This window comes from Aquarana catesbeiana, linkage group LG01 (assembly GCF_042186555.1).
Source record: "Aquarana catesbeiana isolate 2022-GZ linkage group LG01, ASM4218655v1, whole genome shotgun sequence".
NCBI classification, from domain to species: Eukaryota; Metazoa; Chordata; class Amphibia; order Anura; family Ranidae; genus Aquarana; species Aquarana catesbeiana.
In genome coordinates, this window is record NC_133324.1 from 245,703,279 (window position 1) to 245,729,832 (window position 26,554).

At 43.4% G+C, this 26,554-nt stretch overlaps 1 protein-coding gene across 1 annotated transcript in view; it reads right to left on the minus strand.

The window, feature by feature from the left end:
• The window catches only part of HIP1R (huntingtin interacting protein 1 related), a 244,671-nt gene extending 218,592 nt beyond the window's left edge, over positions 1–26,079 (minus strand). Inside the window, exon 1 of the mRNA XM_073627456.1 lies at positions 25,798–26,079. Coding sequence (XP_073483557.1) covers positions 25,798–25,887 — 90 coding nt within the window. The 5' untranslated portion in view covers positions 25,888–26,079. The remainder of the gene's footprint in view (positions 1–25,797) is intronic.
• Positions 26,080–26,554: the final 475 nt, after the last annotated feature.

The following is a 26,554-nucleotide window of genomic DNA, read 5'->3' on the forward strand; positions in this document are numbered from 1 at the left end:
GTTTTTGTTGTCAAAGCTGACTTGAACAAACTGAATTAGAAGCTAATTGGCTACCATGCACGGCTGCATCAAATTGTGCGCTCTCCAGTTTTAGTAAATCAACCCCATAGTGTTTTGCTTTTAGGCCAAAAAGTTCAATTTTGGTCTCATCTGACCAGAGCACCTTCTTCCACATAATTGCTGTGTCCCCCACATGGCTTCTCACAAACTGCAAATGGGACTTCTTATGGCTTTCTTTCAACAATGGCTTTCTTCTTGCCACTCTTCCATAAAGGCCAGATTTGTGGAGTGCACAACATAGTTGTCCTGGGGACAGATTCTCCCACCTGAGCTGTGGATCTCTGCAGCTCCTCCATAGTTACCATGGGCCTCTTGGCTGCTTCTCTGATTAATGCCCTCCTTGCCTGCAAGTTTAGGTTTTTTTTAACCTAACCCTGCTTTAAACTTCTCCACAACTTTATCCCTGACCTGTCTGGTGTGTCTCTTGGCCTTCACGATGCTGTTTTTTTCACTAAGGTTCTCTAACAAACCTCTGAGGGCTTTACAGAACAGCTGTATTTTTACTGAAATTAAATTACACACAGGTGGAAACTAATTAGGTGACTTCTGGAGGTAATTGGTTCCACAAGATTTTGGCTAGGGGGATCAGAGTAAAGGGGGCTGAATACAAATGCATGCCACTCTTCAGATATCCATTTGTAAAGCACGTGGTTAAAGCCAGAGACTCTAAAAAGGCTTCAAAAAAAGTTAGTGACAACAGCGAATTAATATATGCGCTATTGTAACACTGATTCTCCTCCCGGCCATGGTCCTGTTAGATATGGAAAATTACGCAAGCTGGGCGCCACTTACAAGATAGCAGAACTAAACAGGCATCAGTGCAGAGATCCGGGTCTGCCGCTGGTCGGCGTGTGTTCCACGGAGGGTGGAAGTAAATGGTTACGAAACCGGACGTACGTCAACGCACTACTTCCTACCTCCGTGGAATGGACACCGACCAGCAGCAGACCCGGATCTCTGCACTGATGGCTGTTTAGTTCCGCTATCTTGTAATTGGCACCCAGCTTGCGCAATTTTCCATATCTAACAGGACTTTACTATTAGTTCCTTCTCTTTACCATTTTTCGAGCATACTCTGAACGTCCAATATTACCGTTAAGGAGAGGCTTCTGAGAAATTAATCCAATCTTCATTATCTAGATCATATAGATCGCAGTGCCTTTGACCCCAGACTGCAAAGCTGAGGGTCCATTAATTTTGGTGAGTAGGGTCACAAGAGGGGAGTGTGGCACACGACACCTGGAATTCTTTAGCACTTATTCACTTTATTTTGCAGCACCCAGCACTTTGAAATAGACTATGTTTGTTTATTTGTTTTTTTATTATGGATGTTTTTGATTGTCAGCACTGCCAGTGTTTATATATTTTTTGAGCACTCAATTCATTTGCACTTTTAGTAAGTGTAGGTTTGTACACTTATCCTGCAAGCGCTGTTCATATATTATCTATTGAATTTGACATGTCATCCAACTTGGGGTCTCAAAAGTTGTATCCCATGTTGCAGTAATGTGAACTGAACCTCAGGAATATTCTGATCCAAAGATATTCCACAAGACTGGTATGAAAACAAGCTGGAAAGTCTAACAGCTGAACTTGTGCTAGACCTCAAAGAGTGCAGTCCCCAACCCCAGCTACTAGTGGATATAAATGTTTTGGATGCTCCAGGGCTCCTCTGACTGAAGAGCTTTCAAAATCTATCACCAATTGACAGAGGATCTCAGACAGACCCATCTAGCACATCTAAAGGTTCCTGCGTAACAGTTTTAAAAAAAAAGACGTCAAAAAATTGCCAAATGATGAGCAAACTCTTAAAAACAAAAATAATACAAAAAAAAAAAAAAAACACACCTCTTGACCCTTGAGTGAGCTAAATGCTCCTTTGACCTTCGCATGCTCCCACTCCTGGACACAGCAGCCCATGGTGGAATGGTTTAAAGCAGCACAGCCAGGTGCAATGGTGTCCCTGGGGGGGCAGAGGGGGCCTTGACCCCCCCAACATTATGCTGGGCCCCACCATGTGCCCCCCCAAATTTTTTTTTTTTTTTTTAACAAAAAGGCAATGTCTTTTTGTTTGCATTCATATAGGATGCGCCACATCTTACTCGGGCCACTGCTGGAGTAACACAGTCTCTATTGAGAAGGAGAGCATCCCCAGTTAGCTCCTGCGGGTGATTCCACCCCCTCCCTCTGCTCGCTGACACTGCATAATGCGAGCGCTCACACAACCACGGCCGCCCAATCTGCTCCTTCCCCTGCATCCTCATTGGCAGGGAGAAGAGCGAGTTGCAGAAAAGACTCCACCAGGACTCTCACATACTGAAAAAACAGGCTGATTTCTCCCGTCCTTAGGACAGGAGAACCAGCCTATAAATTCCAAGAGATGCCAGACCAGAGCAGTCAATAGCAGGGGCAGGACAGCAAGAGGAGGCTGGGGAACCCCACAGTGGTAGAACACCAGGGCCCGGTGGCAAGACAACCTTTGCAACCCTGATAGTTCTCCCACTGCTTTGGACCCTTATATTTTCTTGGTATGCTGGTGACATATATCTCTTGTTTTCTGTCACCCTGGGGGGGCCCCAATACAGTAGGAAGGGAGCTCACTGCAGAACATGTGAAAGGGCCCGTTGTGGGATCGTAGTAAAGGGCCCCAGGATAGATAGAAAATAGATAGATAGAGATTATTATATATCTCTTCGTTATCGTGATCTTGACTAAAAAGTGTTTCACAATTCTTTCTATGCAAAGAATTCTCTCTGCTCTTCTGAAGCCACAGCCCTCAAAAGAAAGGAAGAGAAAAACTGGTCTGCCAAGAATCAAAACATTCTTTATCAGTTGAACTGAAGTATAAACATTGTAACAATTTGTCAATGGAATAGACTTTGTGTGTAAGTGAAAAAAGTTTAACCACTTAAACACTAAACCTTTTTCTGACATTTGTTGGTTTCGAGTTAAAATCTTTTTTTTTGCCAGAAAATTACTTAGAAACCCCAAACATTATATATATTTTTTTAGTAGAGACCCTAGAGAATAAAATGGTGGTTGTTGCAATATTTTATATCACACTGTATTTGCGCAGCGGTCTTTTAAATGCAATTTTTTCAAAAAAATTACTTTAATGAATTATAAAAAAAAAAAAAAAAACCTAACCAGTAAAGTTAGCCCATTTTTTTTTTTGTATAATGTGAAAGATTTTACGTCACGAGAATCGCGATCTTTTTATTCTAAGCAAAAAAATTGTGATTCACATTTTGGCCAGAATCGTGCAGCTCTATAGGAGACCCAACGTTAATTGCAAAGGGGGGAAGCCCCGTTAAAAGCAGTGGAAGACGGACAGCTTCTGGGGCCATTCGCATGAAATCACTCATGGTGTGATTAACAGTGATTGCTTGGCCCTGGCAGTAGACAGTCTGCGTCCAGAGGTTATCAATCGCTGCTTGATTGATTACATGTGCGCAACCACCATTACATGTGGGAGCTGTCAGCCTCCCATTGCTATCAATGGTGCTTCTGCCCAAAACTAAGCACCAGAAACCACACTGGGTCACCTGCATGTAATCAACGACCCCATTTGCAAATGTAAATGTGGCCTAACAATTCTGATAGCCATGCCCTGTGCATCATCTTCTCCCCAAACTGTAGTGCAAGTATGCACAGCCTATATGAGGATAACACCACTGCTCTGAATGCAGGAGCAGTGCAGCAACACTGTCACCTCATAACAGGAACCTACAGGAAGTGGACTGCACTGGCAAGGTGACACTAAAGGAAATCTGTAGGTTTGCACCTACAATAAAAGGTGCTACAACATTTTTTTTTTTTTAATGGGAGGTCATAGTTCCACTTTAAACCATTTCTTTTTTTTGGTATGCTGTTGCAGCAGATTAGTGCTAGTACTACCACATATGCCATTTGTATTTCCCTTGTATAGTCCGTTTTATTCCCTTCTTTAGGACGGTTTATACTCAATGAAACAGCTATAAAAATGGAACAAATACAATGAAAACAGGTTCCACAGGTCTATGAAAAACTTGATGAGACACAGGTATGGTATAAATATCAACTTGCAATCAGAAGGGTGTGTTACCCATCTCCGTTGAGCTGGTCTAAATCTTAGATTAGTTATTTCTTGCATGCTATGCATCATTCAATTAAAAACAAATGGACAAACTATGGGCAGAAAAATGGTGCTTAAATACAGCTAGGGTAAAGCTCCAAGGTACACATATGCAGATGTGTTACGTGTATACATACTTAACTAGAAAAGCACAAACCCGTCCTTGAGAGCCATTTGTCAATTCATAACCCCACAGTGAGATAAAGCACTATCTTAACACCTTAAAACAAGATAATTTATTTCAGAGTGTGCAAATAACTGTAGTTGACATTGTAGACAAAATCTGTTATTTTCTGGTCTGGACTAAAGCCCATCCCAATTCTGAATATGCAATAATGACAAATCGCTTTCAAGGTTACAGATGTTATTCCCATGATATAAGGGAGGTATCAAAAAACCCCAGAAAACACACATTTCACTGGAAAACATGCAGCTTTCACATTCTTGGTTGTTAAACAATGCTGTTCACACATATTTGTAAAGGTGCCTGTGTATAAACAAATAATATACACAGCCAGCTACAACAAGATGGATCCTTCTGACTAGTTCACATGAACATTACCTTGTAAATGCTAGTCTGAAAAACATTGTGTACAGGCATTTACAAAGTTTTTGCAAGCTTTAAAAAGAGAAGTTTGAGGTTATAAAGAAACAAAGAAAAGACTCCATGCTGCAACTGTCCCACGTTGACTCTAAGACTGAGAACTGAGTAATCACACGACCGCTGATCACTCAGTTCTCAGAATGCTCAGAGTGGAGGGTAGTGACTATCAATTTCTGCTCTCTGCTCTGCACCTTCAGTACTCACTGTAACCTTAAAGTGATTGTCATTATTGCATATTCCTAATTGGTATGGGCTTTAGACCAGAGTCAGTTGTCAATTCAGGATGGATGGTGCTCACCTGCATGCTGGGAGGTGGAGCCAGCTGTTGATAATTCCACAGCCTATAGCGGCTCTGCCATATCGGCTGACTGAGTCACTAGAGAATAAAAGTAAACTGTACTCCTGCAACCCACAAGAGAAGGCCCACTTCTTTTTAAAGAGGATGTAAACCCACTCTCATCCTTTCTAAACTACTGCCATAGTGGTTATCTATAAGGATATACATGCCTCCTGCATGTATCCTTACCTGTCAAATGTCTCCCCTCTGTCTGTTATGAGACCCGAAAAACTGCAGATTCTTTGAGTTGTCTGGACCTCGGTGGGTGGAGTCGTGATGTCAGTTGACTCCCTGCCCACCTCTACACTCCCCTTGGCCAGGCATCGATATTTCTCACACTGAACTTCTGCTGGTCTTGTGGATTATGCCCCATCATCACTAACATCCAGTCAAAACCCAGGAAAGTCATCATATGACTTCAGCATACCCAATTATGCAGAGGTGTGGAGCAGCCAATTCTGGGAGAGCAGGAGAAGAAAGGAGGGGATCTGAAGTACACAGAATGCCTCTCTCACACTCATGAATGGGATATGTAAATCACCTGTCACTCACAGAAAGGGGGAGAAAAGGACATCTATTTCTCTGTCTGACCATTTTTATCTCACTGAAAAAAGATAAGAGGACTGAGCAGAGCTGGATTAACTCTTCGTGGCAAGACTGGGCACAGATGACATGAAATACTGTATAAGGGGCAAGCCTTAATTAAATATATGTATATATATATATATTTATTCGGGTTTACATCCACTTTAAACCCTCCTTGTAAAAATATATATTTGTTTTCAAACATCAAGTATCTGTGTTGTTGCTGCTCTCTCTCTTTCCAGCCTGTCTTTTTCAAGATAAACTCCCATCAAAACTGCACCCCACTGATTACTGCCTAGAGGTTGACTTTGTTGCCTTGTAGGAACTCCCTGAACCATCCTCATATGTGGGCTCCCGGCTATGACTGTGCTCCGACACGCATGGGGCACCACCAAAGCAACCAGCAGATGCCAACAGGCACACATTCACAAAAGGGGCTGGCCAGAAGGAATTATAGGATGTGTGTACACTTTAAATTTCCCATCACCGCACATATCCTAGCTGAAGTGCTAGTGTGCACTTTAAACGTCTGTGTACTTTAGCACTGCTTACTGTACACACTGCTCTTCAGACAAACATCTTCATGTTGAGGCCAGAGTCAAATAGGTATAGAGTAAGATGAGACAAGTAAGGCAGCCCAAAGGAGTCCATTTTTTTTTGCAGGTTGAAAAAAAAAAAAAGAAAAAAAAAAAAAAAGGGAAACAAATTGTTCCGAATCTCCCATCCATGTATTTAAAGCGGAGTTCCAGCCCAAAGTGAAATCTCCATATCTGCTTCCTCGCCACCTCAATTGCCACATCTGGCACCTTTCCTGGAGAGGGGGGGGATTTTGATCAGTGGCTACCTGTCATAACAGGTACCCGCTCCCACTTCCGTGTGAAGGCGCCAGGCCGACTTACATCATTTGCGGCCCCTTGACCTCTCCCCCCACTGCCTTCTGGGAGAGACACACAAGTCCCAGAAGACAGCAGGACCATTCAGAAAGCGCCGCATGACTCGCGCATGCACTTTCTGAATGATTCCTTCGTAAGGATGCCGGAGCATGCACCCGGAGCCGATGGACAGGTCGGCTATGGGTGCCGTCATCGTGGGCTCCCTGGACAAGTGTCCTTTTATTAAAAGTCAGCAGCTACAGTATTTGTTTTTTTATTTTTTTTTTTTTTGTTTTTTTTTTTAATACAGGCTGGAACTCTTCTTTAAAAAGGTGGATGAGTGAATCCTCCCCACTGAACTACTGTATTCTGACAGCACAGGAGACTTCTTTGCTGTCAGAATACACAGATCAACGTTGCAGGCTGTAGCCAGCAGCATTGAACGAGTGGGGAAAATCCAACAGAGCCATTGTAAAGAAGTTGATCGGTACGGTGCCCGTACATGGATTGACATTCAGCCTGTCCCTGCTGAATCAGCTGAATTTTGATCCAAATATGTCTGGCTTATGTGTGCAGAATGGGATTGATATCACTAAAAATAGCAGTGTGCATTTTCTACCCTGAGCTGGTGAAGCCAAATAGCTTTCTCTTTTCTATTGGAGACTTTGTGCTGGGTAGCAGAAATAGAATCCAAAATTGACCCAACTTATCTGATCCTTCTGCAAGTCCTTTGGCCATACCGGTATAACATGAAAGATGAAACGCTTTTCACAAAATACACTAGTCTGGGGTTATGGAATGTGGCCAGCTTAGATGTAGACAGTACCCAATACATTTATTGGCAAATATAATAAAGACGATTCCATAATGTCTCCATACACATATTTATACTTCTGAGGTTTTTCTTCTTTATTTATTTTGAATTATTTTGAAGTAATGCAGTATGCAAGCCTTTTTGTTTCAAAAAGGACTACAAACCAGAGCAAAGCAGTACTTACCAAGATTATTATGAGGCATAATTAGTATTGGACCAATTATTTTGGGCTCATGCACACTGCAGCTCAGCTATAGCAGGCATTTGAGCTTTTATATTTTGGCTTAAAGAAGCTTGTGCTTTTTTTGTGCATTTTTTTTTACAAACCCTCCCCTCAACTCATTTTTCCTATTTTTTTTGTGTGTGAGCTTCTTTGAGCTTTTTCAAAGCTACCTCACACTTTTTCGCACACTTTTGGTCACTTAGGAGTCTTTTCTGCTTGAAAGCTCCTCTCAAAAACGTTTGGTGGGGGTTCTGCCTGTAAGAGCATAAGCCCGTAAACTCCTGAAAAAGCCATAGTGTGCATGGGACGCATTGGCTAACATGGAGAGGAGTTTCAAGGCAGAAAAAAAATAGAGCTCAAAAAAGCTCAAAAGCCTGTAAGGAGCAGCTTCCTTGAGATGCAGTGTGCATGAGCCCTTAAAAGACTGTGTAAAGGAATTACGAACGTACACAAAGACGATCAATTTTCCCTTAATGGCATTTATGGGCATTTATGCCTTTTGATGCATTCTTGGGACTGTTGCTGGTTCAGCCCCCCAGGGCCATTTCCTTCCCTTTACACCCCCCCACCCCTTTTTTTTTTATTCATACTTGAACTTTCATGCATATTTCAACGACATTGCCTGGTCCCCACTACAATTCTCAGCTTTCTAGCTTCTTTTATCTTTAAAAATTGTACAATATGTTGCTGTGTGCCATCATCTGTCAGGTTTTGACTACCCATCTATCGATTGGCCCCCTGTGTTGGGATTACTGTTTGATCCTCATGTTCACAATGTTTATTTGTGTATTTCTCCCTGTGTGGAGCCAATCTTTACTAGCAATAGATGGTACTTTTGCATGTGATGCTTGGCTTTTGTGTTCAATTAAATATTTGAGTATGAAAAATCCGTCACGCCCAACCCCAGCTAATGTTTCCTTCTTTCTATTTCATATAACAGAGGTCTTGAATTAAAATTTACAGAGGTCTGGTAAGCAAAATTTCCTTCCAGCAGAGGTCCAAATCTCGTTAGCAATATAACACATCACAGTCCCCCATACATCATCATTTTCAGTGTATCTTTCACATCACAGTCCCCTTTACATCACAGTCACCTCTTTAAAGCAGTCCTATAGTGTCCTCAGTTTCCCTTCACAACACTGCCCCCCTTTACATTACAGTGCCTGTTTACACCACACAGTGCCCATTTTAATGGAGCCCTCCCCTGCACAGTCTTATGGTACCTTTGGTAGGGCAGTTATTACTCAATCTGGGGTGTCCTCTCTCAGGCCTCCAGGCCGGTCAACGAGATCATCCTCCTAGCGGGCGGGGGCAGGGGGAGCTGCAGATTGGGACTGAGGGGTTGGAGTCTTCATATAAACAAGCCAGGTAATCACCTGCTTGTTAATATAACAGCTCCAGCCCCTCAGTCCCAATCTGAAGCTTCTCCTGCCCCATGTGAGGATGAGATTGGTGGCTGGGCAGGTACCCAGCTATGGCAGTGGCACGGCTGCGGTCCGTACAGGACTATCACTCTGGACCACGGTCTGCCATTTAGTGACCACTGTCATATAGGATAGGGTGTGGGAGTATTGAATACATTTACAAGTACAGATTACAAGTACTTGTGCAAATGCTCGGTATTGGCACCGATACCAGTATCGGTGCAACCCTGGGTTTTTATTTTGGTGATTGTCCCGATTGGGGGCCAGGGCAGGAAATGATAGCAATCTTCCTAGAGGAAACACAAAGAAAAATGTGAAAATCTTCCCAACAGTGCTACAGGAAGATATACAAATCAGACAGATATTCTAACCATTCCACAGAAATCAAAACAAAAACAAATGACAAAAAAAGTAAAAAAATAATTTTGCTGCAATTAGGCTATCATGCACAGGGTTTATAACAATCTGAAAAAATGTGTGCGCTACCTAAAGAAAAGTAACTACATAAAAATTCTATTCATTCTGTACACACGTGTCATGTATAGACGTCAGACAGGTGCTGGCACCCATCCTACGTAAATAAGCCTTTTTTATCACATATGCATCTGCCCCGAGCTATGTGCAGCCAGCCTATGGAAATGGATGCAAACAGCCGCATGTCAAAATCTGACAGGTGTGCAGAACTGACTGTATGGACCCAAAGTCCCAAACACATTGTTTTGCTGCTTGAGAAGTTAAAAGCATCATATAATACCGTTAGATTGAAAAATGTTAAAATATAAGGCCTGTTCACACTAGTGCGATTTCTGACACAACAATGAAAAAAGCATTGTGTTTAACGTTGGCTTTTCACATCAATGCAACTCAACTGGGGAAGTATCCTGTGCTATGTGGTGTGATTTTGTGGACCATAGATTTCAATGGAAAAACATAGTTGTAGTAAAGCACACCCACGCAATAAAATCACGTTGAAAAACAGGCAACACTAAAATGCACACGCAGTGCATATTCGCACCTCAATTTGCATTTAAAACTCATCGCACTAGTGTGAACCTGGCCTAAGCCCTGGTTCACACCAGTGTGGCTTACAAATCTCGCTACCTCAAATTGAACTGTCAAATGAACTGTCAACTCGCACTGTTGTGAGCCAGGGCCGAATCATGAATAGACATAAAAAACATTTTAGCAGGGCCCTCCGATTCCTCTTGTACCAAATTGTATTGTAACTGTAATGTCTGCCTTCATTTTGTAAAGTGCTGACACTATATAAATCCTGTATAATAAGAATATATAGTTGCTGAATGCCAAACAAAAGGTATCAACAGCAGTAGACAGATTTATCTTGAAAGACACTGCATAAAAGAAAAAAAAAAAAAAAAAACAAACCTAAAAAGGCTTTATTCTTTAGAAGGATTTCAGTGCTGCACAGAACACTTTTCCACACTGGTAGTTAGAATCCAAGATTATACTTAGCATGGCAAGGTTCACACATATGCGTTGTGGGAAATGCATCAGTCCCTTCCCGCACCACAATTGCACCATGTTTGCGATCCGCTGCGGGTATCAATACAAAGTTAATGACACCCCAAATGCATTGTGGTTTGCATGCACTGGATCGTATGGTAGAAAACTATCATGTGATCGGGTTGCAGTGCATCTCCAAAAGAGGTGCCTGCACTTGTTTGGTGTGATATGAGCCCATTAAAAATGAATGGGCTCAAATCGCACCGCACTGAATCACATGCGACTTGCACGGGAATGCGGTTTAGTTCCTGTGCGATTTACATGCGGGTTACAGTGTGAACTGGGTCAACAGCAAATTTAGATCCTCTTGTAAACATTCAGGGCATACTGCAGAAAGGCTTATTCGATTTACTCTATATAAACATGGCTGATGTATGGCAGCACATTTTTACTAAAATCAAAACCTTGCATTGATTGTCATTTAAACCGGACAGCAGAGAAAGGAAACGATTTGTGGGGGAAAGCTGATGCACAATAGTGAGCTTTATATACTGCAAAACTGTGAGAGGATTACAAGTGTGAACTGTGAATGAGGCATAGATCAGGTTTCTTCAGTTGTCAGCTCAGAGCCTGTCCCTAAGGAGATCTATGTGGTAATAATTACTTTATGATGCTATTCTGAAAACTAATGGTTTTAGTTGAGCGCCTAACAAAACAAAAAAAACCCTGTGCTGTCAGGGGAGACACTAACTGCACACAACATGGCAATCTTTATAAAATGTTACAATTTGTTACATATTAATATTTTATTTCTGGGAGTGCCATTGGACCATCGGTCATAAAACCACCTTTATAGGCATCTCTAGGTTATTGGGTGCAATCAATGGACTGATGTAAGATCATTTCCCCACATGAGAATGTGGACATCACACAGGAGCACTGTGCAATAGATATCTGTGTGCTAAAGAAACCAGATCCAAACACAGAATTACTAAACGATTCAAAGATGTCAGACAAAATTAGGCCACACGGGGGGGGGATTTACTAAAACTGGAGCACATAACCTGGTGCAGTGGTGCATAGTAACTGATTTCAGCTTGTTCAATTAAGCTTTGACAATAAGCCCTCGTTAACATTGAACACTGTTTTATAATCGTGCAACTTCATCTGAAACCGCACAATTTCAAAGTCGCATGTCCATGCGACTTCAGGTGCGACTTGGAAGACATCTGTGCAGCTTCATGCAAAGATGTCTAGGAGTCGCACCCGAAATCGGCAAAAGTAGTGCAGGAACTACTTTTGCAAATCGGTGCGGCACCACAAAGGTGCCATCACACCAATTAAAATGGTGCCATTGCTGGCAATAGGCTGCCACTTGTCATATGATTTGACCTGTCAAATTGGTTTAATGTGAATTAGGGCTAAAATCTAGAAGTTGATTGGTTATTATGCACAGCTACACCAGCTTATGTGTGCACAAGTTTTAGTAAATCTTCCCCAGGGTGTCTGTTTAGCCCTTCTGAATGCCTTTTTGCCTGGCAAGAGAAAATCTGCTTAAAAAAGCACCCAAAGCTGCTTATTGCACATGCGCCTAGGTGCATATAGGTTCATATAAGCATTTGAGCATTAATGGATTATATTGGCCAGAATATTTATTTAGTCTGGTCATTGGAATGTATTAACACTAAAGTGCACCTAAACGTGTCCATTGTTTAGACACATGTTTTAGGTGCAGTGTGTGTTTTTTTTCTGCTCTTCAGCTTCTCTCTTGAACATGCTTTTGATTTAATTTTTCAGCCCGTAAACCTTCCTCTATTAATATGTCTGTAAATAACTATGTGCGCATGGACATAGGATAACATGCTTTTACTAGCTACAGTAAAAAAAAAAAAAAAAGACAAACGCCAGTAAAAACAGCATTTTTAAGCCCTGTGCGCACAAGGCTGCCTCCTTCCTCTGCTATCTCCATGAGTCGCTTCGCACAAGTTTTCCTGACACCATTAGGGAAACATAAGCTGTTGGGAAGGGAGCTTCAGTACACAACCTGTGATTGTCAACCAGCTCTGTTCCTGTGTTCTGTGTGAAGGGGGTGTTCCTTTCCTCTAATCAGCTCCCCTCACTGAGTGTAACTTCAGCTACCTGTCCCCTTTTGTTTGACAGCTCAGACAAGCTTTATAAATTCTGAACTTGGAATGGATGAAGAGAAGACTGCAGATAAACAGGTACAACATATGTAGGAGGATTTGTTTCATCTGTGTATCACCTGAGGCCAGTCACTTCACTGGGTATAAGTCACAATTCTATCTACCAATTTAAAATATATGACTATATACGACTGATTATGGAAAAAAAATTTCCCTACAAAAGGCACACACAGCAGTCAGATCAAATAATGTAAGTGTATGCGGATATGTTCATTTGAGTGCAAGCTAAAGGATCAGTCCTTGTAATTGTTGTTTAATTAAAATACCAGTAATTGGGGGACAGACTCTTTAAAGTTGATCTAGTCCCTCACTGAATAACATTAAGTTTGCACTATAAAAAGAACATGCTGCCAAAAGAACAAACTGCCAGGTGTTTTTGTTTTTGAAAAATATCATTTTCACTTACAATGATGGAAGAAAGTATTTGACCAGTGAGAGGCAGAATAACAAAAAAATATCCAGAAAAAAGCATTTCAAAAAAGTTATCAATCGATTTGCATTTTAATGAGTGAAATAAGTATTTGACCCCTTCACAAAACATGACTTGGTACTTGGTGGCAAAACTCTTGTTGGCAATCACAGAGGTCAGATGTTTCTTGTTGTTGGCCACCAGGTTTGTACACATCTCAGGAGGGATTTTTCCTCTTTGCAGATCCTCTCCAAGTCTTTAAGGTTTCGAGGCTGACATTTGGTAGTTCGAACCTTCAGCTCCCTCCTCATATTTTCTATGGGATGAAGGTCTGGAGACCGGCTAGGCCACTCCAGGACCTTAATGTGCTTCTTCTTGAGCCACTCCTTCGTTGCCTTGGCCATGTGTTTTGGGTCATTGTCATGCTGGAATACTCATCCACGACCCATTTTCAATGCCCTGGCTGAGGGAAGAAGGTTCTCGTTCTCACCAAGATTGACAGTACATGGCCCTGTCCATCATCCCTTTGGTGTGGTGAACTTGTCCTGTCCCCTTAGCAGAAAAACACTCCCAAAGCATAATGTTTCCACCTCCATGTTTGACGATGGTGTTCTTGGGGTCATAGACACATTCCTCCTCCTCCAAACACGGCGAGTTGAGTTGATGTCAAAGAGCTCGATTTTGGTCTCATCTGACCACAACACTTTCACCTCTGTTCTCCTCTGAATCATTCAGATGTTCATTAGCAAACTTCAGATGGGCCTGTACATGCGCTTTCTTGAGCAGGGGGACCTTGTGGGCGCTGCAGGATTTCAGTCCTTCACAGCGTAGTGTGTTACCAATTGTTTTCCTGGTGACTATGGTACCAGCTGCCTTGAAATCATTGACAAGATTCTCCTGTGTAGTTCTCGGCTGATTCCTCACTGTTCTCATGATCATTGAAACTCAACGAGGTGAGATCCTGTATGGAGCCCCAGACTGAGGGAAATTGCCAGTTATTTTGCATTTCTTCCATTTGGAATAATCACACCAACTGTTGCAACCCTCTCACCAAGCTGCTTGGCGATGGTTTTGTAGCCCATTCCAGCCTTGCGCAGGGCTGCAATCTTGTCCCTGACATCCTTGGACAGTTCTTTGGTCTTGGCCATGGTGAAGAGATTTGAATCTGATGGATTGCCTCTGTGGACAGGTGTCTTTTATACAGGTAACAAGCTGAGATTAGGAGCACTCCCTTTAAGGCCTGATTCAAACCTATGCACTTTTAGTGCTTTTTGAAGATTTGCACTACAGTCCATTTAACATTGTTTCCTATGGAACACGTTCTGTAGTACAAATCTGCAAAAAGCACTAAAAATTCACAGGTGTGAATCGGGCCAAGAGAGTGCTCCTAATCTCAGCTCGTTACCTGTATATAAAAGACACCTGTGAGCAAGAAATCTTGCTGATTGATAGTGGATCAAATACTTCTTTCACTCATTAAAATGCAAATCAATTTATAACTTCTTTGAAATGCGTTTTTCTGGATTTTTTTTGTTGTTATTCTGTCTCTCACTGTTAAAATAAACCTACCATTAAAATTAAACACTGATCATTTCTTTGTCAGTGGGCAAACGTACAAAATCAGCAGGGGATCAAATACTTTCCCCCCCCCCCTGTATTTCACTCAATTTTTGTGTCTCAGACATTTCCTGTGATAATGATTGTGTTTACATGTAAGGACAGAAATCTGCTGCTCAGTTTTATGTGGTTTTTTATTGAGCAATTCTTAAAGGGTGTTCCCACTTATTATCCCACATTACCATACCATTTAGGCATGTGCTTGCCTCCATATTCAGTAATTATAAGTGGCTTAGTATACAATGCAAAACGACTTCATGGATGTAACTGTATGCAAAACAGAGCAATGTCACAATACTATGACAAAGACAGCAAACAATGCTGCTCAGGGATAAACATCTGACAAGGAAAGAACAAATCTAAACTGACAAATTCCTAAAATAATCTGTCACAATATTTTCACTTTATAATTTGAAGAGAATCTGTTGCATAGCTAAACATCTATATGAAAACCTATGATGGCAGCTGACATTCCCTGACCTGGGGCACATACTGGTTCTAGGACAGTGAATGAAATCTTACTAGCTCTACCAGTGCTGTTATACATGCAACAATAAGTAAATGATTTATCACAGATTCAATTTTTTCAAATGTACTTGAATATACATATTAAAGACACAGAAAGAAATGGTTGACTTGGAAGAGCGCAAAGTAAGTGCTTGGCTTCTGCACTTTCAGCCAACAGGTACAAGATAAGCCCTGTTGTATTCCATCAGTATGACCTTCTGTTAGGGATGTCCCGATACCGATACTAGTATCGGTATCGGCACCGATACCGAGCATTTGCCCAAGTACTTGTACTCGGGCAAATGCTCCCGATGCTTCCACCGATACCTGGAAGTCAGCTGTGATCGGCGCATGGGGGAGATACAAAGATTCTCCCCCAGCGGCTTTCACCAGCTTTAGTGACATACAGCTGTGATCGGTCACAGCTGACTGTCACTGCATCTTCCTCCATGCCGCCTCCGTTCCTCTGTGCCTCTCCGCTGTCCCCTGCATTCCTCTCTCCTTATCTGTCCCTCTCAGCTGTCCCCTCCGTTCTGCTCTTCTTATCTGTCCCCTCCTTTCTGCTCTTCTTATCTGTCCCCTCCTTTCTGCTCTTCTTATCTGTCCCCTCCTTTCTGCTCTCCTTATCTGTCCCCTCCGTTCTCCCCCTCCGTTCCTCCGTCCCCCTCCTCCTCCTTCCTTTGTGTATGGAGAGAGTCAGCTGACTCTGTCCATTCACATAACTGAAACATTGTAATCTCCTGTGATTACAATGTGTCAGTTTATGAATGGAGAGAAGCCGCTGTCTCCTCTCCATTCATTCTCAGTGCAGCTGACGCTGCAGAGAAAGGGTCTGGGGAATCTCTATCCTCTGTCTCTTTCTCTGTCTCAAGGGGGAGATATCAGAGGTCTGTTAAGACCCCTGATATCTCACCAAAGCCCCCCAAAAGGGTTGATTAAAAAAAAAAAAAAAAAAAACAATAAAGAATAAAAAAAATATTATTGTAAAAAAAAAAAAAAATAACACACACATACAACGTTCACCCCCTCCCCCCCCCCCCCCCCCCAAAAAAAAGCAAGCACTGTTAAAAAAAAAAAAAAAAAAAACTGTCACGTGACATTAAAAAAAAAGTATCGGTAATCGGTATCGGCGAGTACTTGAAAAAAAGTATCGGTACTTGTACTCGGTCCTAAAAAAGTGGTATCGGGACAACCCTACCTTCTGTATATAGAGACACGCCTGGAGCCACTATTATTTCTGAAAAGCAAAAGGAGGTTACAAGAGAGATTTCAATCCAGCCTTCCAAGGCCGGAAAATGTGCCATTTCTTTGTAAAGCAGACACTTGAAGTTAGTTTTTGCTATGAGTGGGCTCAGCTCTAGGATCATACTAACAGACCCCTCCAGCTTTGTAAGACAATATTTGAAAAAAGTGTCTTATAGGTGACCGAAATGTTATACCTTCTACTACAAGAATTTCTAGCTGTGGACTGTTATTAATGTTAAAATAGAACTGAACCCTCCTATTGCTTATTACAGGTGTTTAGATCAGTGTTATTTTCATCAGCTGAATGTTTTCAGTGATGAACAAAAAGAAAAATCTATGAAAATCAATACCAATTTTCGTCAACGAACAAAAATGGAATGAAAATGTGAGGGAGGTACATTTACCCAATGAAGAGCCAGAAGTGACTATGCCCGCGGAGCCTCCGTGGAGGTCACTTCCGAGGGTTCTATCAGATTACCGCTACCTATCAGATTGTGCAACGGAAGTGACTATGACAAAAAAAAAAAAAAAACAAAAAAAAAAAAACTTACTGCGCATGTGCGATGCATTCGACCATGCGCTATGCGTTTCAAACAGTTCATGATCTGATGGGTAGTGGTAATCTGATAGAACACCCACGCGGACATCTTACTACACCCAGCTACGTCTTGAATTTCAGAGCAATTTTAGCAATACCGTGAGCTTATATATAAAAATACAGTACATTGATATCTGAGATGCTGTTTGGATGTTACATTTTGAAAGGCTAAAGGTTTAGCGCTGAGTAATGCGGGGTGTACCAACATGGCCTCCATCACCTCCCTACTACTGACGTCCAGCTTCTTTCAAAATGTAACATCAAAACAGTATCACAGATGTCCATATACTATATTCATATAAGCTCACTTTATTGCTAAAACTACTCTGAAATTCAAGATGTAGCTGGGTGTAGTAAGCTGTCCGTATAGGTGTTCTATCAGAATACCGCTACCCGTCAGATCATAAAGTGTATGGAACGCATCGCGCATGCACAGTAAGTTTTTTTTTTTTGCTCGGAACGTCACTTCCATTGCACAATCTGATGGAACACCAGCTCTTCACTGAAGTCACATCCAGCCTGAACTTCCTGTAGGTGGGACGTACGCCGATCCCTTGAGGGATACATACATAACCTCTCCTGTAAACAAAACTATGTGCAATGCCTATATTAATAAAAAAACGTGAAATCAAATTATTCCAGTAGATTGTATAGTGTTAAACTCAAAACAACAATATAAGGTGTGCCAAGAAAAAAACAACCAATCCACCAGTTGAAAGTAATAGTCCCCAAAAGTCCAAGTCATTCAATGAGCGTCTGTATTAAAGGCTTACTTTCTCATGAAGCCACGCGAGTGATGGCGTAATGTGTGGAGGTGGAGCCAAATGACATCAGACTCGGGTGAGTGAGTAGTTAAGTAGCGGTTTTATTACTAACAATAAATGAAGCATACTACACTATGTGCAGCCTTTTTTTCCATTCATATGGTGAGCTATCTGGAGATGGTGCCATTCGAGGTTATTGTTTAACCATAAAGTGGATTCATGCTGATGAACTGAGCTGGAGAATCATTGAATTGTCGATTAATACCTTTTAAAGGGGTTGTAAAGTCAGAAGGTTCTTTATCTTAATGCATTCTGTGCATTAAGATAAAAAGCCCTCTGGGTGCAGCAGCCACCCTAATATTTACCTGAGCCCCATCTCTGTCCAGGAGTGTCTCGGCCGTCAGACTCTCCCCCCTGATTAGCTGAGACAAAGCAGCGACGCCATTGGCTCCCGCTGCTGTCAAAGTCAGTCAATCAGGAGAGAGAGGGGGTGGGGCCGGGCCAGGGATCCATGTCTAAATGGACACAGGGAGCTGTGACTCATAGCAAGCTGCTTGCTGTGGGGGAACTCGACGGAAGGGAGGGGCTAGAAGCACAGAAGAGGGACCCGCCCGAGAAGAGGAGGATCTGGGTTGCTCTGTGCAAATCCACTGCAACAGAGCAGATAAAAAAAAAAAAAAAGTTATTTAAGAATAACAAAAAGACGTTACAATCACGGAGTTCCACACAAAAATGGAACTTCCGCTTTAAGGGAAGGTGACCCCCTCACATGCCACATTTGGCATGTAATTTTTTTGAGGGGGGGCGAAAACCCTCTTTTTAGAGGGTTCCAGCTCCCACTTCCTCCTGGGGCACCACAAGCAAGTTCACCTTGCAAGTTCACCGGCCAGTCACGTTAGAAGAGTGAAGAGCCCTTAATACACTGGATTTGGACTTTTGGGGACTATTACTTTCAAATGGTGGATTGGTTGTTTTCTTGGCACACCTTAACATTTTTAATTTTGAGTTTAACACTATACAATCTACTGGAATCATTTATTTGATTTCACAATTTTTATTAATACAGGGATTGCACATAGAGATTTGTTTATAGGAGAGGTTATGTTTGTATCATTTTTGGGATCACTTTCATGTCATGAATCACTGTGTTTATTTAAATATTGATATTTTAGCAGCACAAACACATAATTATTTTTCAGTTTAAGTGTGGGAACACATTCAGTGGTTGCAGCAGCTATTAGTAATTTTTGTTGCTTACATTTTAGGCAGCGTGCATCATATATAATGGGCTACCACTGCTGTCTGCCCCAATGAGGAGGGAGAGTCCCGAGAAAGCCGACGTCATCGTGCACAGCACTGGAGCGGAGGGCGTTCAGGTATGGATTGGGGGTGGGGGGTTGCTCTGCACACAGAAGGTTTTTACCTTCACGCATAGAATGCATGAATGTAAAAAACCTTCAGCCTTTAAAACCACTTCAAATCTAGTTTAATAAAATGCTACACAATAAGGCCTCATGTACACTGCTGCTGGTAAACGGACGTTTAGGAGCAGTTGGGCATTTTTTTTCAACTGCTCATGAACTCTCCTCTGTTATCTAATCAGTACTTGTACAAAGATTCGTTTATAGCTGTTTCTAGGCAGTTGAGTTTAGAGGCCTTTTTTGGAAAGCAAAAAAAAAATTTGTTCAGACGCTGAGTTTAGAGGCATTTCAAGTGCCAAACGCTTCTAAACACGGCTAAATGGGGTAACTCTCGTTTAGCCGTGTTTCATCTACAGGCATTTTTTCATTTTTGTCTATTTTGAAAAAAAAATTTTTTTTTCAAACGCTTCTAAACGCAAACGCAGCAAAATGCCCCTAAACTCGGCAGGTAAACGCGGCAAAACGAACGTTTTAAACATGGGTTACCATCTGTCAAGTTAAATCGTTCAGGAGAGGTTGTAAAAACGTCCCGTGTACATTAAGCCTAAATACTTTCTTTGGTCCATTGTGGTGATATCCTTTGAAGAGAGGATGACACTTTTAGGACAATATTAGAGGATCTGATGGAGAGGTTATGATCAAATTGGATTCATCAAATACCCCAGAGCGCTTGTTGACCTTTATTTAGAGGTCACTGGAGTGACGGCAAGTGTGCACGTCTCACAGTGATGGTGGCATTTGGTGTTCCCATTGGAAGATCATGCATTTTATGGTGTGGGATGGGTCACACCTATTTATGGACTTTTTAGTTTATTAATGATGCAATAAGAGTATATTAATAAGTGTATTAGCGCTGGTTCCTATTAAGTGGGAATGCTTCAGCAGTTCCACTATTGTTATTCGTTTTTATTTTTAAATTTTATTCTGTACGTTTTTTGGCTCTGCGTAACTTCTGCATTCTTTCAGCTATTAAAACCATTCAACTTTTAAAATATTCAGCTCTTTCAGCTAATGATGGGACTTTAACTTTTTTTCTACTATTTATACTTTTTAAAATAATAAGCTTTTTAACACTTTTTTTTAACATTGAAGTGAATGGGAACATGCTTCAAATCCTTAAAATCTTCTTCCGCTCCCAAAAGTTTCAGCTCCTTCATACTTTCACCTACAGACGCCAAACAAACTTTAAAGTGGAGTTCCACCCACTTTTACAACTCTTCAGCATCCCTCACTAAACTGTGCACTGTAAACAAATTGGATATTTTTTTATTTTTTTTCTCAGCACCTACTGTATATCTGCTGTATTCATTTTTCACTTCCTCCTCCCTGGCCGTGGCCCATCGCATCATTTCCTGTTTCCAATGCCTTCTGGGAAGGAGCGGCAACTTCCTCTGAAACTGCCGTTGCTATGGAAACCCGACCTGAAACTTATTACACTGCTTGTGCTGCACTGAGCATGTGCGAGATCTGCAAGGATGAGATCCAGGAAGAAATACAGTCTGGCTTTAGATGCCCACACTTAAGATGGCCACGGCCTGCTGTAAGTTTATAAAATAACAAACTACTGCTATAAACTAACAAAACAGACCTTAGTTTACAGACTAACTTTACTAGAATACATTAAGCTTGTGTATTATAGGGGTATTTTTATTTAAAAAGTATAACTTCGGCCGGAACACCACTTTAAAATGTTCACATAATATTCCACTATCTGGCTATATCTTTTCAGTTTGATATCTTTTACAGTTTTTGTAAAAGAGCTGTTTAAGTTTAGTGATCATTTCAGGAAATTTTATCGATTAAACAGAGTGTGTATTGGGCTGCTTAGAGTGGATGATGTCATAGCTAGAGCACAGAGCCTTAAAAACATTATCTTAGTTCCTTCTCTATAAATTGCTCTCACGCCCACAAGATCTAATTGTCATACACAATATATACATCAAAACGTAGGTATTTTTGTCTAGTTTCAGGCAATGTGCTCAGTTTTGTGATATGCCTTTTACTTTTGGCTGGTTGAGCTCCAAATATCAAGAGTTCTACACTTTCTTCCATTGACTGTCCTGTATAAAATTCTTCACATTTCCCAGCAAAATGCACAGCCAACTTCTTTTTTAAATCGCTGACAGGCCCACATTTTTAAGTTTATCAACATAAATTTTATACAGATACGTTCACAAAGGCCGCGTGTCTCTAACGGTGAAGTCGCTGTTTCCATAGCATGTACTGTTGGGGATTTATTAAGGCTTGTTTGAAGGGTTCTCTCACACTGTCTCTCACTCATTAGGTGTGGCGATTAATGATCAACAAGCTTTTCAAAAAAACCTTTAAATATTCCACATCTTTCATACATTAGTGGTGGTTTTAAACTTTTTTAATGAAATTCATGTTTATTTTAAAATCATTCCTACTTTTCCCAACTATTCTCACTTCTTCAACTTTTTCTTACGGAATTAAGCTATTCATCCAGTTAGCTTTAGCAATTCAGCACTCCCACTCATTTTCTCGTTTTGTTTAAGGTTTACATCGTTTTCATTATAAGGAAGGCAGCTTTGTTGTTTATATTACAGGGGAGAAGGCACCTTTGTATGTCTATTATTTGAATAAAATGTAACAGATTTTATTTGACTAAAATGTACTGGGGTTTTTAGTTGCCTAAAATACGACTAAAACATAAACAGCATTTTAGTCAAAAGACTATGACTAAAACAAAATTGAAATTTGACTTTAAAATTATTATTATATAGGATTTATATAGCGCTTTACAACTTGAGGGTAGACAGTACAAGTACAATACACTTTAATACAGTAGGAATCAGAGAGCTCTGCTCGTTAGAACACTGGTTTATAGAACATCAAAATGTACACAGCGCTTTTACATATATTGTAGATTCACATCATCTCCTGCCCCCAAGAAGCTTACAATTCCAACCTCACATACTAGGGCCAAATTAGACAGGAGCCAATGCCTCCCATGCAGGGGGTTCTGTTGTTGGGATTCAAACCAATGACCCTAGTGCTCTAAAGCTGATGTACCAACTACCAAAACACTGTGCTGCTCCAGTAAAATTAACATTCTTGTATTGCATGCTCCCAATAGCTGAATCACTCAGTCTCTTGCTTTATGTGCATCCATGATTCAGACGTGGGTGCAGAGCTACTTACTGTGATGTGACAGGAGTGATAGGACTAAAGTTTCCAGCAGGCAAAGCACATCAGCTGAGGTGGCTCTGCTCTAGTGCATCCTGCTGTGCACTTTAAGGTGGGACATGTAAGCAAGGTTTGCGTAGGCGTATACGATTGTGGGAACAAGTGTGCCGGGTGACTCCACTGCTCCTATTAATGATCTGCTGTCCACCAGCAACAAGAGGAGGGGATAGACCTTCTGTGAAATGAAAGAAGAGGTGGCATGGATGCAAAGAACACCACTGACAGACTGTAGGAGTACATAGCTGACATCATGGCAGGGAAGCAATTTCTTGAATTAAAAAATAGTATTTATATACACTTTAATGCTGATCAGTTTTAGGATTAAAACACAAATGAATAGGTTACAAACAGCAAAGTCTACACATTTTCAAGGATCACATTCATTTCAAGCTAAAAAATTAAAAATAAAATACTGGATATTTTGTTTAAAACAAGACAGATTATAGACACTCTTAGGAGTTTCTTCACACCCTAAAAAAAATCTGAATTCCTTCACCCGTTCTCCCATCTGTACAGTCCAGAACAGAGCCCTCCATAGTGCTCTGCTCCTGTGTCCTCATCTGTCTGCCCTCCTGTACAGCCCAGAACAGAGAACTTTCTGTTATGTGGCTATCCTGCCTTAACCCCTTCTGACTAGCGTACAGCCAAAGACAGAGCCCAACTATCCTGCGTTCCTTCCTATACAGCCAAGCACAGGGTCCTCACTGATGTCTGCCTATCCTGCCTTCACCTGTTCTCTCTCCTGTAGAGTCCAGCACAGAGACCTCCATCATAGACCTGGCTGTTACCTTTTCCTCATTCTGTGGCATCCAGCACCGAGCTCTCCATGATGCCCAGTTATCCTGCCATGACCTTCCTGCATGCCCTCTCCTTATGTATAACCCAATACAGAGCCCTCCATGGTGTCTAGCTATTCAGCCATTACAGAGCCCTCCATGGTGCCACCTATCCTGTCATCACAGAGCCCTCCATGGTCCCCGGCTATGCTGCCATCACAGAGCCCGCCATGGTCCCCGGCTATGCTGCCATCACAGAGCCCGCCATGGTCCCCGGCTATGCTGCCATCACAGAGCCCGCCATGGTGCCTGGCTATACTGCCATCACAGAGACCTCCATGGTGCCTGGCTATACTGCCATCACAGAGACCTCCATGGTGCCTGGCTATACTGCCATCACAGAGACCTCCATGGTGCCCGGCTATACTGCCATCACAGAGACCTCCATGGTGCCCGACTATACTGCCATCACAGAGCCCTCCATGGTGCCCGACTATACTGCCATCACAGAGCCCTCCATGGTGCCTGGCTATACTGCCATCACAGAGCCCTCCATGGTGCCCGGCTATACTGCCATCACAGAGACCTCCATGGTGCCCGGCTATACTGCCATCACAGAGACCTCCATGGTGCCCGACTATACTGCCATCACAGAGCCCTCCATGGTCCCCGGCTATACTGCCATCACAGAGCCCTCCATGGTCCCCGGGTATACTGCCATCACAGAGCCCTCCATGGTCCCCGGCTATACTGCCATCACAGAGCCCTCCATGGTCCCCGGCTATACTGCCATCACAGAGCCCTCCATGGTCCCCGGCTATACTGCCATCACAGAGCCCTCCATAGTCCCTGGCTATTTTCTCCTCCACTATCTTCCATGATGCCCAGCTATCCTGCTCTCCATGGTGCCCGGCTATCCTGCCCGCACCTGCTTTCCATGGTGCCCGGCTATCCTGCCCTCACCTGCTCTCCATGGTGCCCGGCTATCCTGCCCTCACCTGCTCTCCATGGTGCCCGGCTATCCAGCCCTCACCTGCTTTCCATGGTGCCCGGCTACCCAGCCCTCACCTGCTTTCCATGGTGCCCGGCTACCCAGCCCTCAACTGCTCTCCGTGGTCCCCTTCTATCCTGCCCTCACCTGTCCTCCATAGTGCCCGGCTATCCAGCCCTCACCTGCTCTCCATGGTCTCCTTCTATCCAGCCCTCACCTGCTCTCCATGGTCCCCTTCTATCCTGCCCTTACCTGTCCTCCATGGTGCCCAGCTATCCAGCCCTCACCTGCTCTCCATGGTCTCCTTCTATCCTGCCCTCACCTGCTCTCCATGGTCCCCTTCTATCATGCCCTCACCTGTCCTCCATACTGCCCGGCTATCCAGCCCTCACCTGTCCTCCTTAGTGCCCGGCTATCCAGCCCTCACCTGCTCTCCATGGTCTCCTTCTATCCAGCCCTCAACTGCTCTCCGTGGTCCCCTTCTATCCTGCCCTCACCTGCTCTCCATGGTCCCCTTCTATCCTGCCCTTACCTGTCCTCCATAGTGCCCGGCTATCCTGCCCTCACCTGCTCTCCATGGTCTCCTTCTATCCTGCCCTCACCTGCTCTCCATGGTCCCCTTCTATCCTGCCCTCACCTGTCCTCCATAGTGCCCGGCTATCCAGCCCCCACCTGTCCTCCATAGTGCCCGGCTATCCAGCCCTCAACTGCTCTCCGTGGTCCCCTTCTACCCTGCCCTCACCTGCTCTCCATGGTCCCCTTCTATCCTGCCCTCACCTGTCCTCCATAGTGCCCGGCTATCCAGCCCTCACCTGCTCTCCATGGTCTCCTTCTATCCTGCCCTCACCTGTCCTCCATAGTGCCCGGCTATCCAGCCCTCACCTGCTCTCCATGGTCTCCTATCCTGCCCTCACCTGCTCTCCATGGTCCCCTTCTATCCTGCCTTCACCTGCTCTCCGTGGTCCCCTTCTATCCTGCCTTCACCTGCTCTCCGTGGTCCCCTTCTATCCTGCCTTCACCTGCTCTCCGTGGTCCCCTTCTATCCTGCCCTCACCTGCTCTCCGTGGTCCCCTTCTATCCTGCCCTCACCTGCTCTCCATGGTCTCCTATCCTGCCCTCACCTGCTCTCCGTGGTCCCCTTCTATCCTGCCTTCACCTGCTCTCCGTGGTCCCCTTCTATCCTGCCTTCACCTGCTCTCCGTGGTCCCCTTCTATCCTGCCCTCACCTGCTCTCCGTGGTCCCCTTCTATCCTGCCCTCACCTGCTCTCCGTGGTCCCCTTCTATCCTGCCCTCACCTGCTCTCCGTGGTCTCCTTCTATCCTGCCCTCACCTGCTCTCCGTGGTCCCCTTCTATCCTGCCCTCACCTGTCCTCCATAGTGCCCGGCTATCCAGCCCTCACCTGCTCTCCATAGTGCCCGGCTAGCCTGCCCTCACCTGCTCTCCATGATCCCTGGCTGTCCTCCTTCCCCTGCCCTCAACCCGGAGCAGAGAACACAGCGCTGTTCTGTGACGTCTGGCTCGGCTCACACACCCATCTGTCACCTCCATGTCTCTCTCACCTGGTTCCTGTCAAACTGCTCCCTCTCCGCCTCCAAGCCTCCGCTGCGCCGGCTCAGCACCCGGGACGGAACGTTCTTGATGCTGTTCATGGTATAGTCCCAGCACACTCAACCCAGAGCGGCCTCCCTCAGGTCACCTGTACAGCTCCGCACACTTCTCCTCTCTCTCCCCCCGCAATGCACCGCGATCTACCTGGCAGCCAGCTGCTCCCGCTGAATTCTGGGTAATGTCTCTCACAGCGAAACGAGCAGCAAGGGGGGCGGGGACCGACGAGCGTCCACAGAACGAGATCTGACGTCACGACGCAGCGGGGGTGACTGCTGTCACCTGGACAAATATTGACATAGAGCGGAGCCGTGCTGTGCGGGAGTCACGGTGCTTACACTGTCTATGGATCATATGGCTCGTCTGCAGTAATGGGACTACAGGGAGTCACCCTGCAAAGTGTGCACATCCCCACTTGTCCCAGAGGGACCCAACCAGCCTTCTTTCCTGTATAGGGAATATTTATCAATACTGGCTAAGGATTGCTCACTAATCTGTGTGCATGATTCATAAGAAATAGCAATATTTGTACCTGAAAAAAAAAAGTGTTAGTTCTGCAACATACTATGTGAGCATAGTATAGTATAACTAAAGGCAAAACTTTTTTTAGTTTTGGATAGAGTGGAGAGAGATTAGAATACCAGTTTTATTGCAGTCTGTACCCTCTATACTTGTCCTGTTGACCATTAACATTAAAAGTGAAAGTAAAAG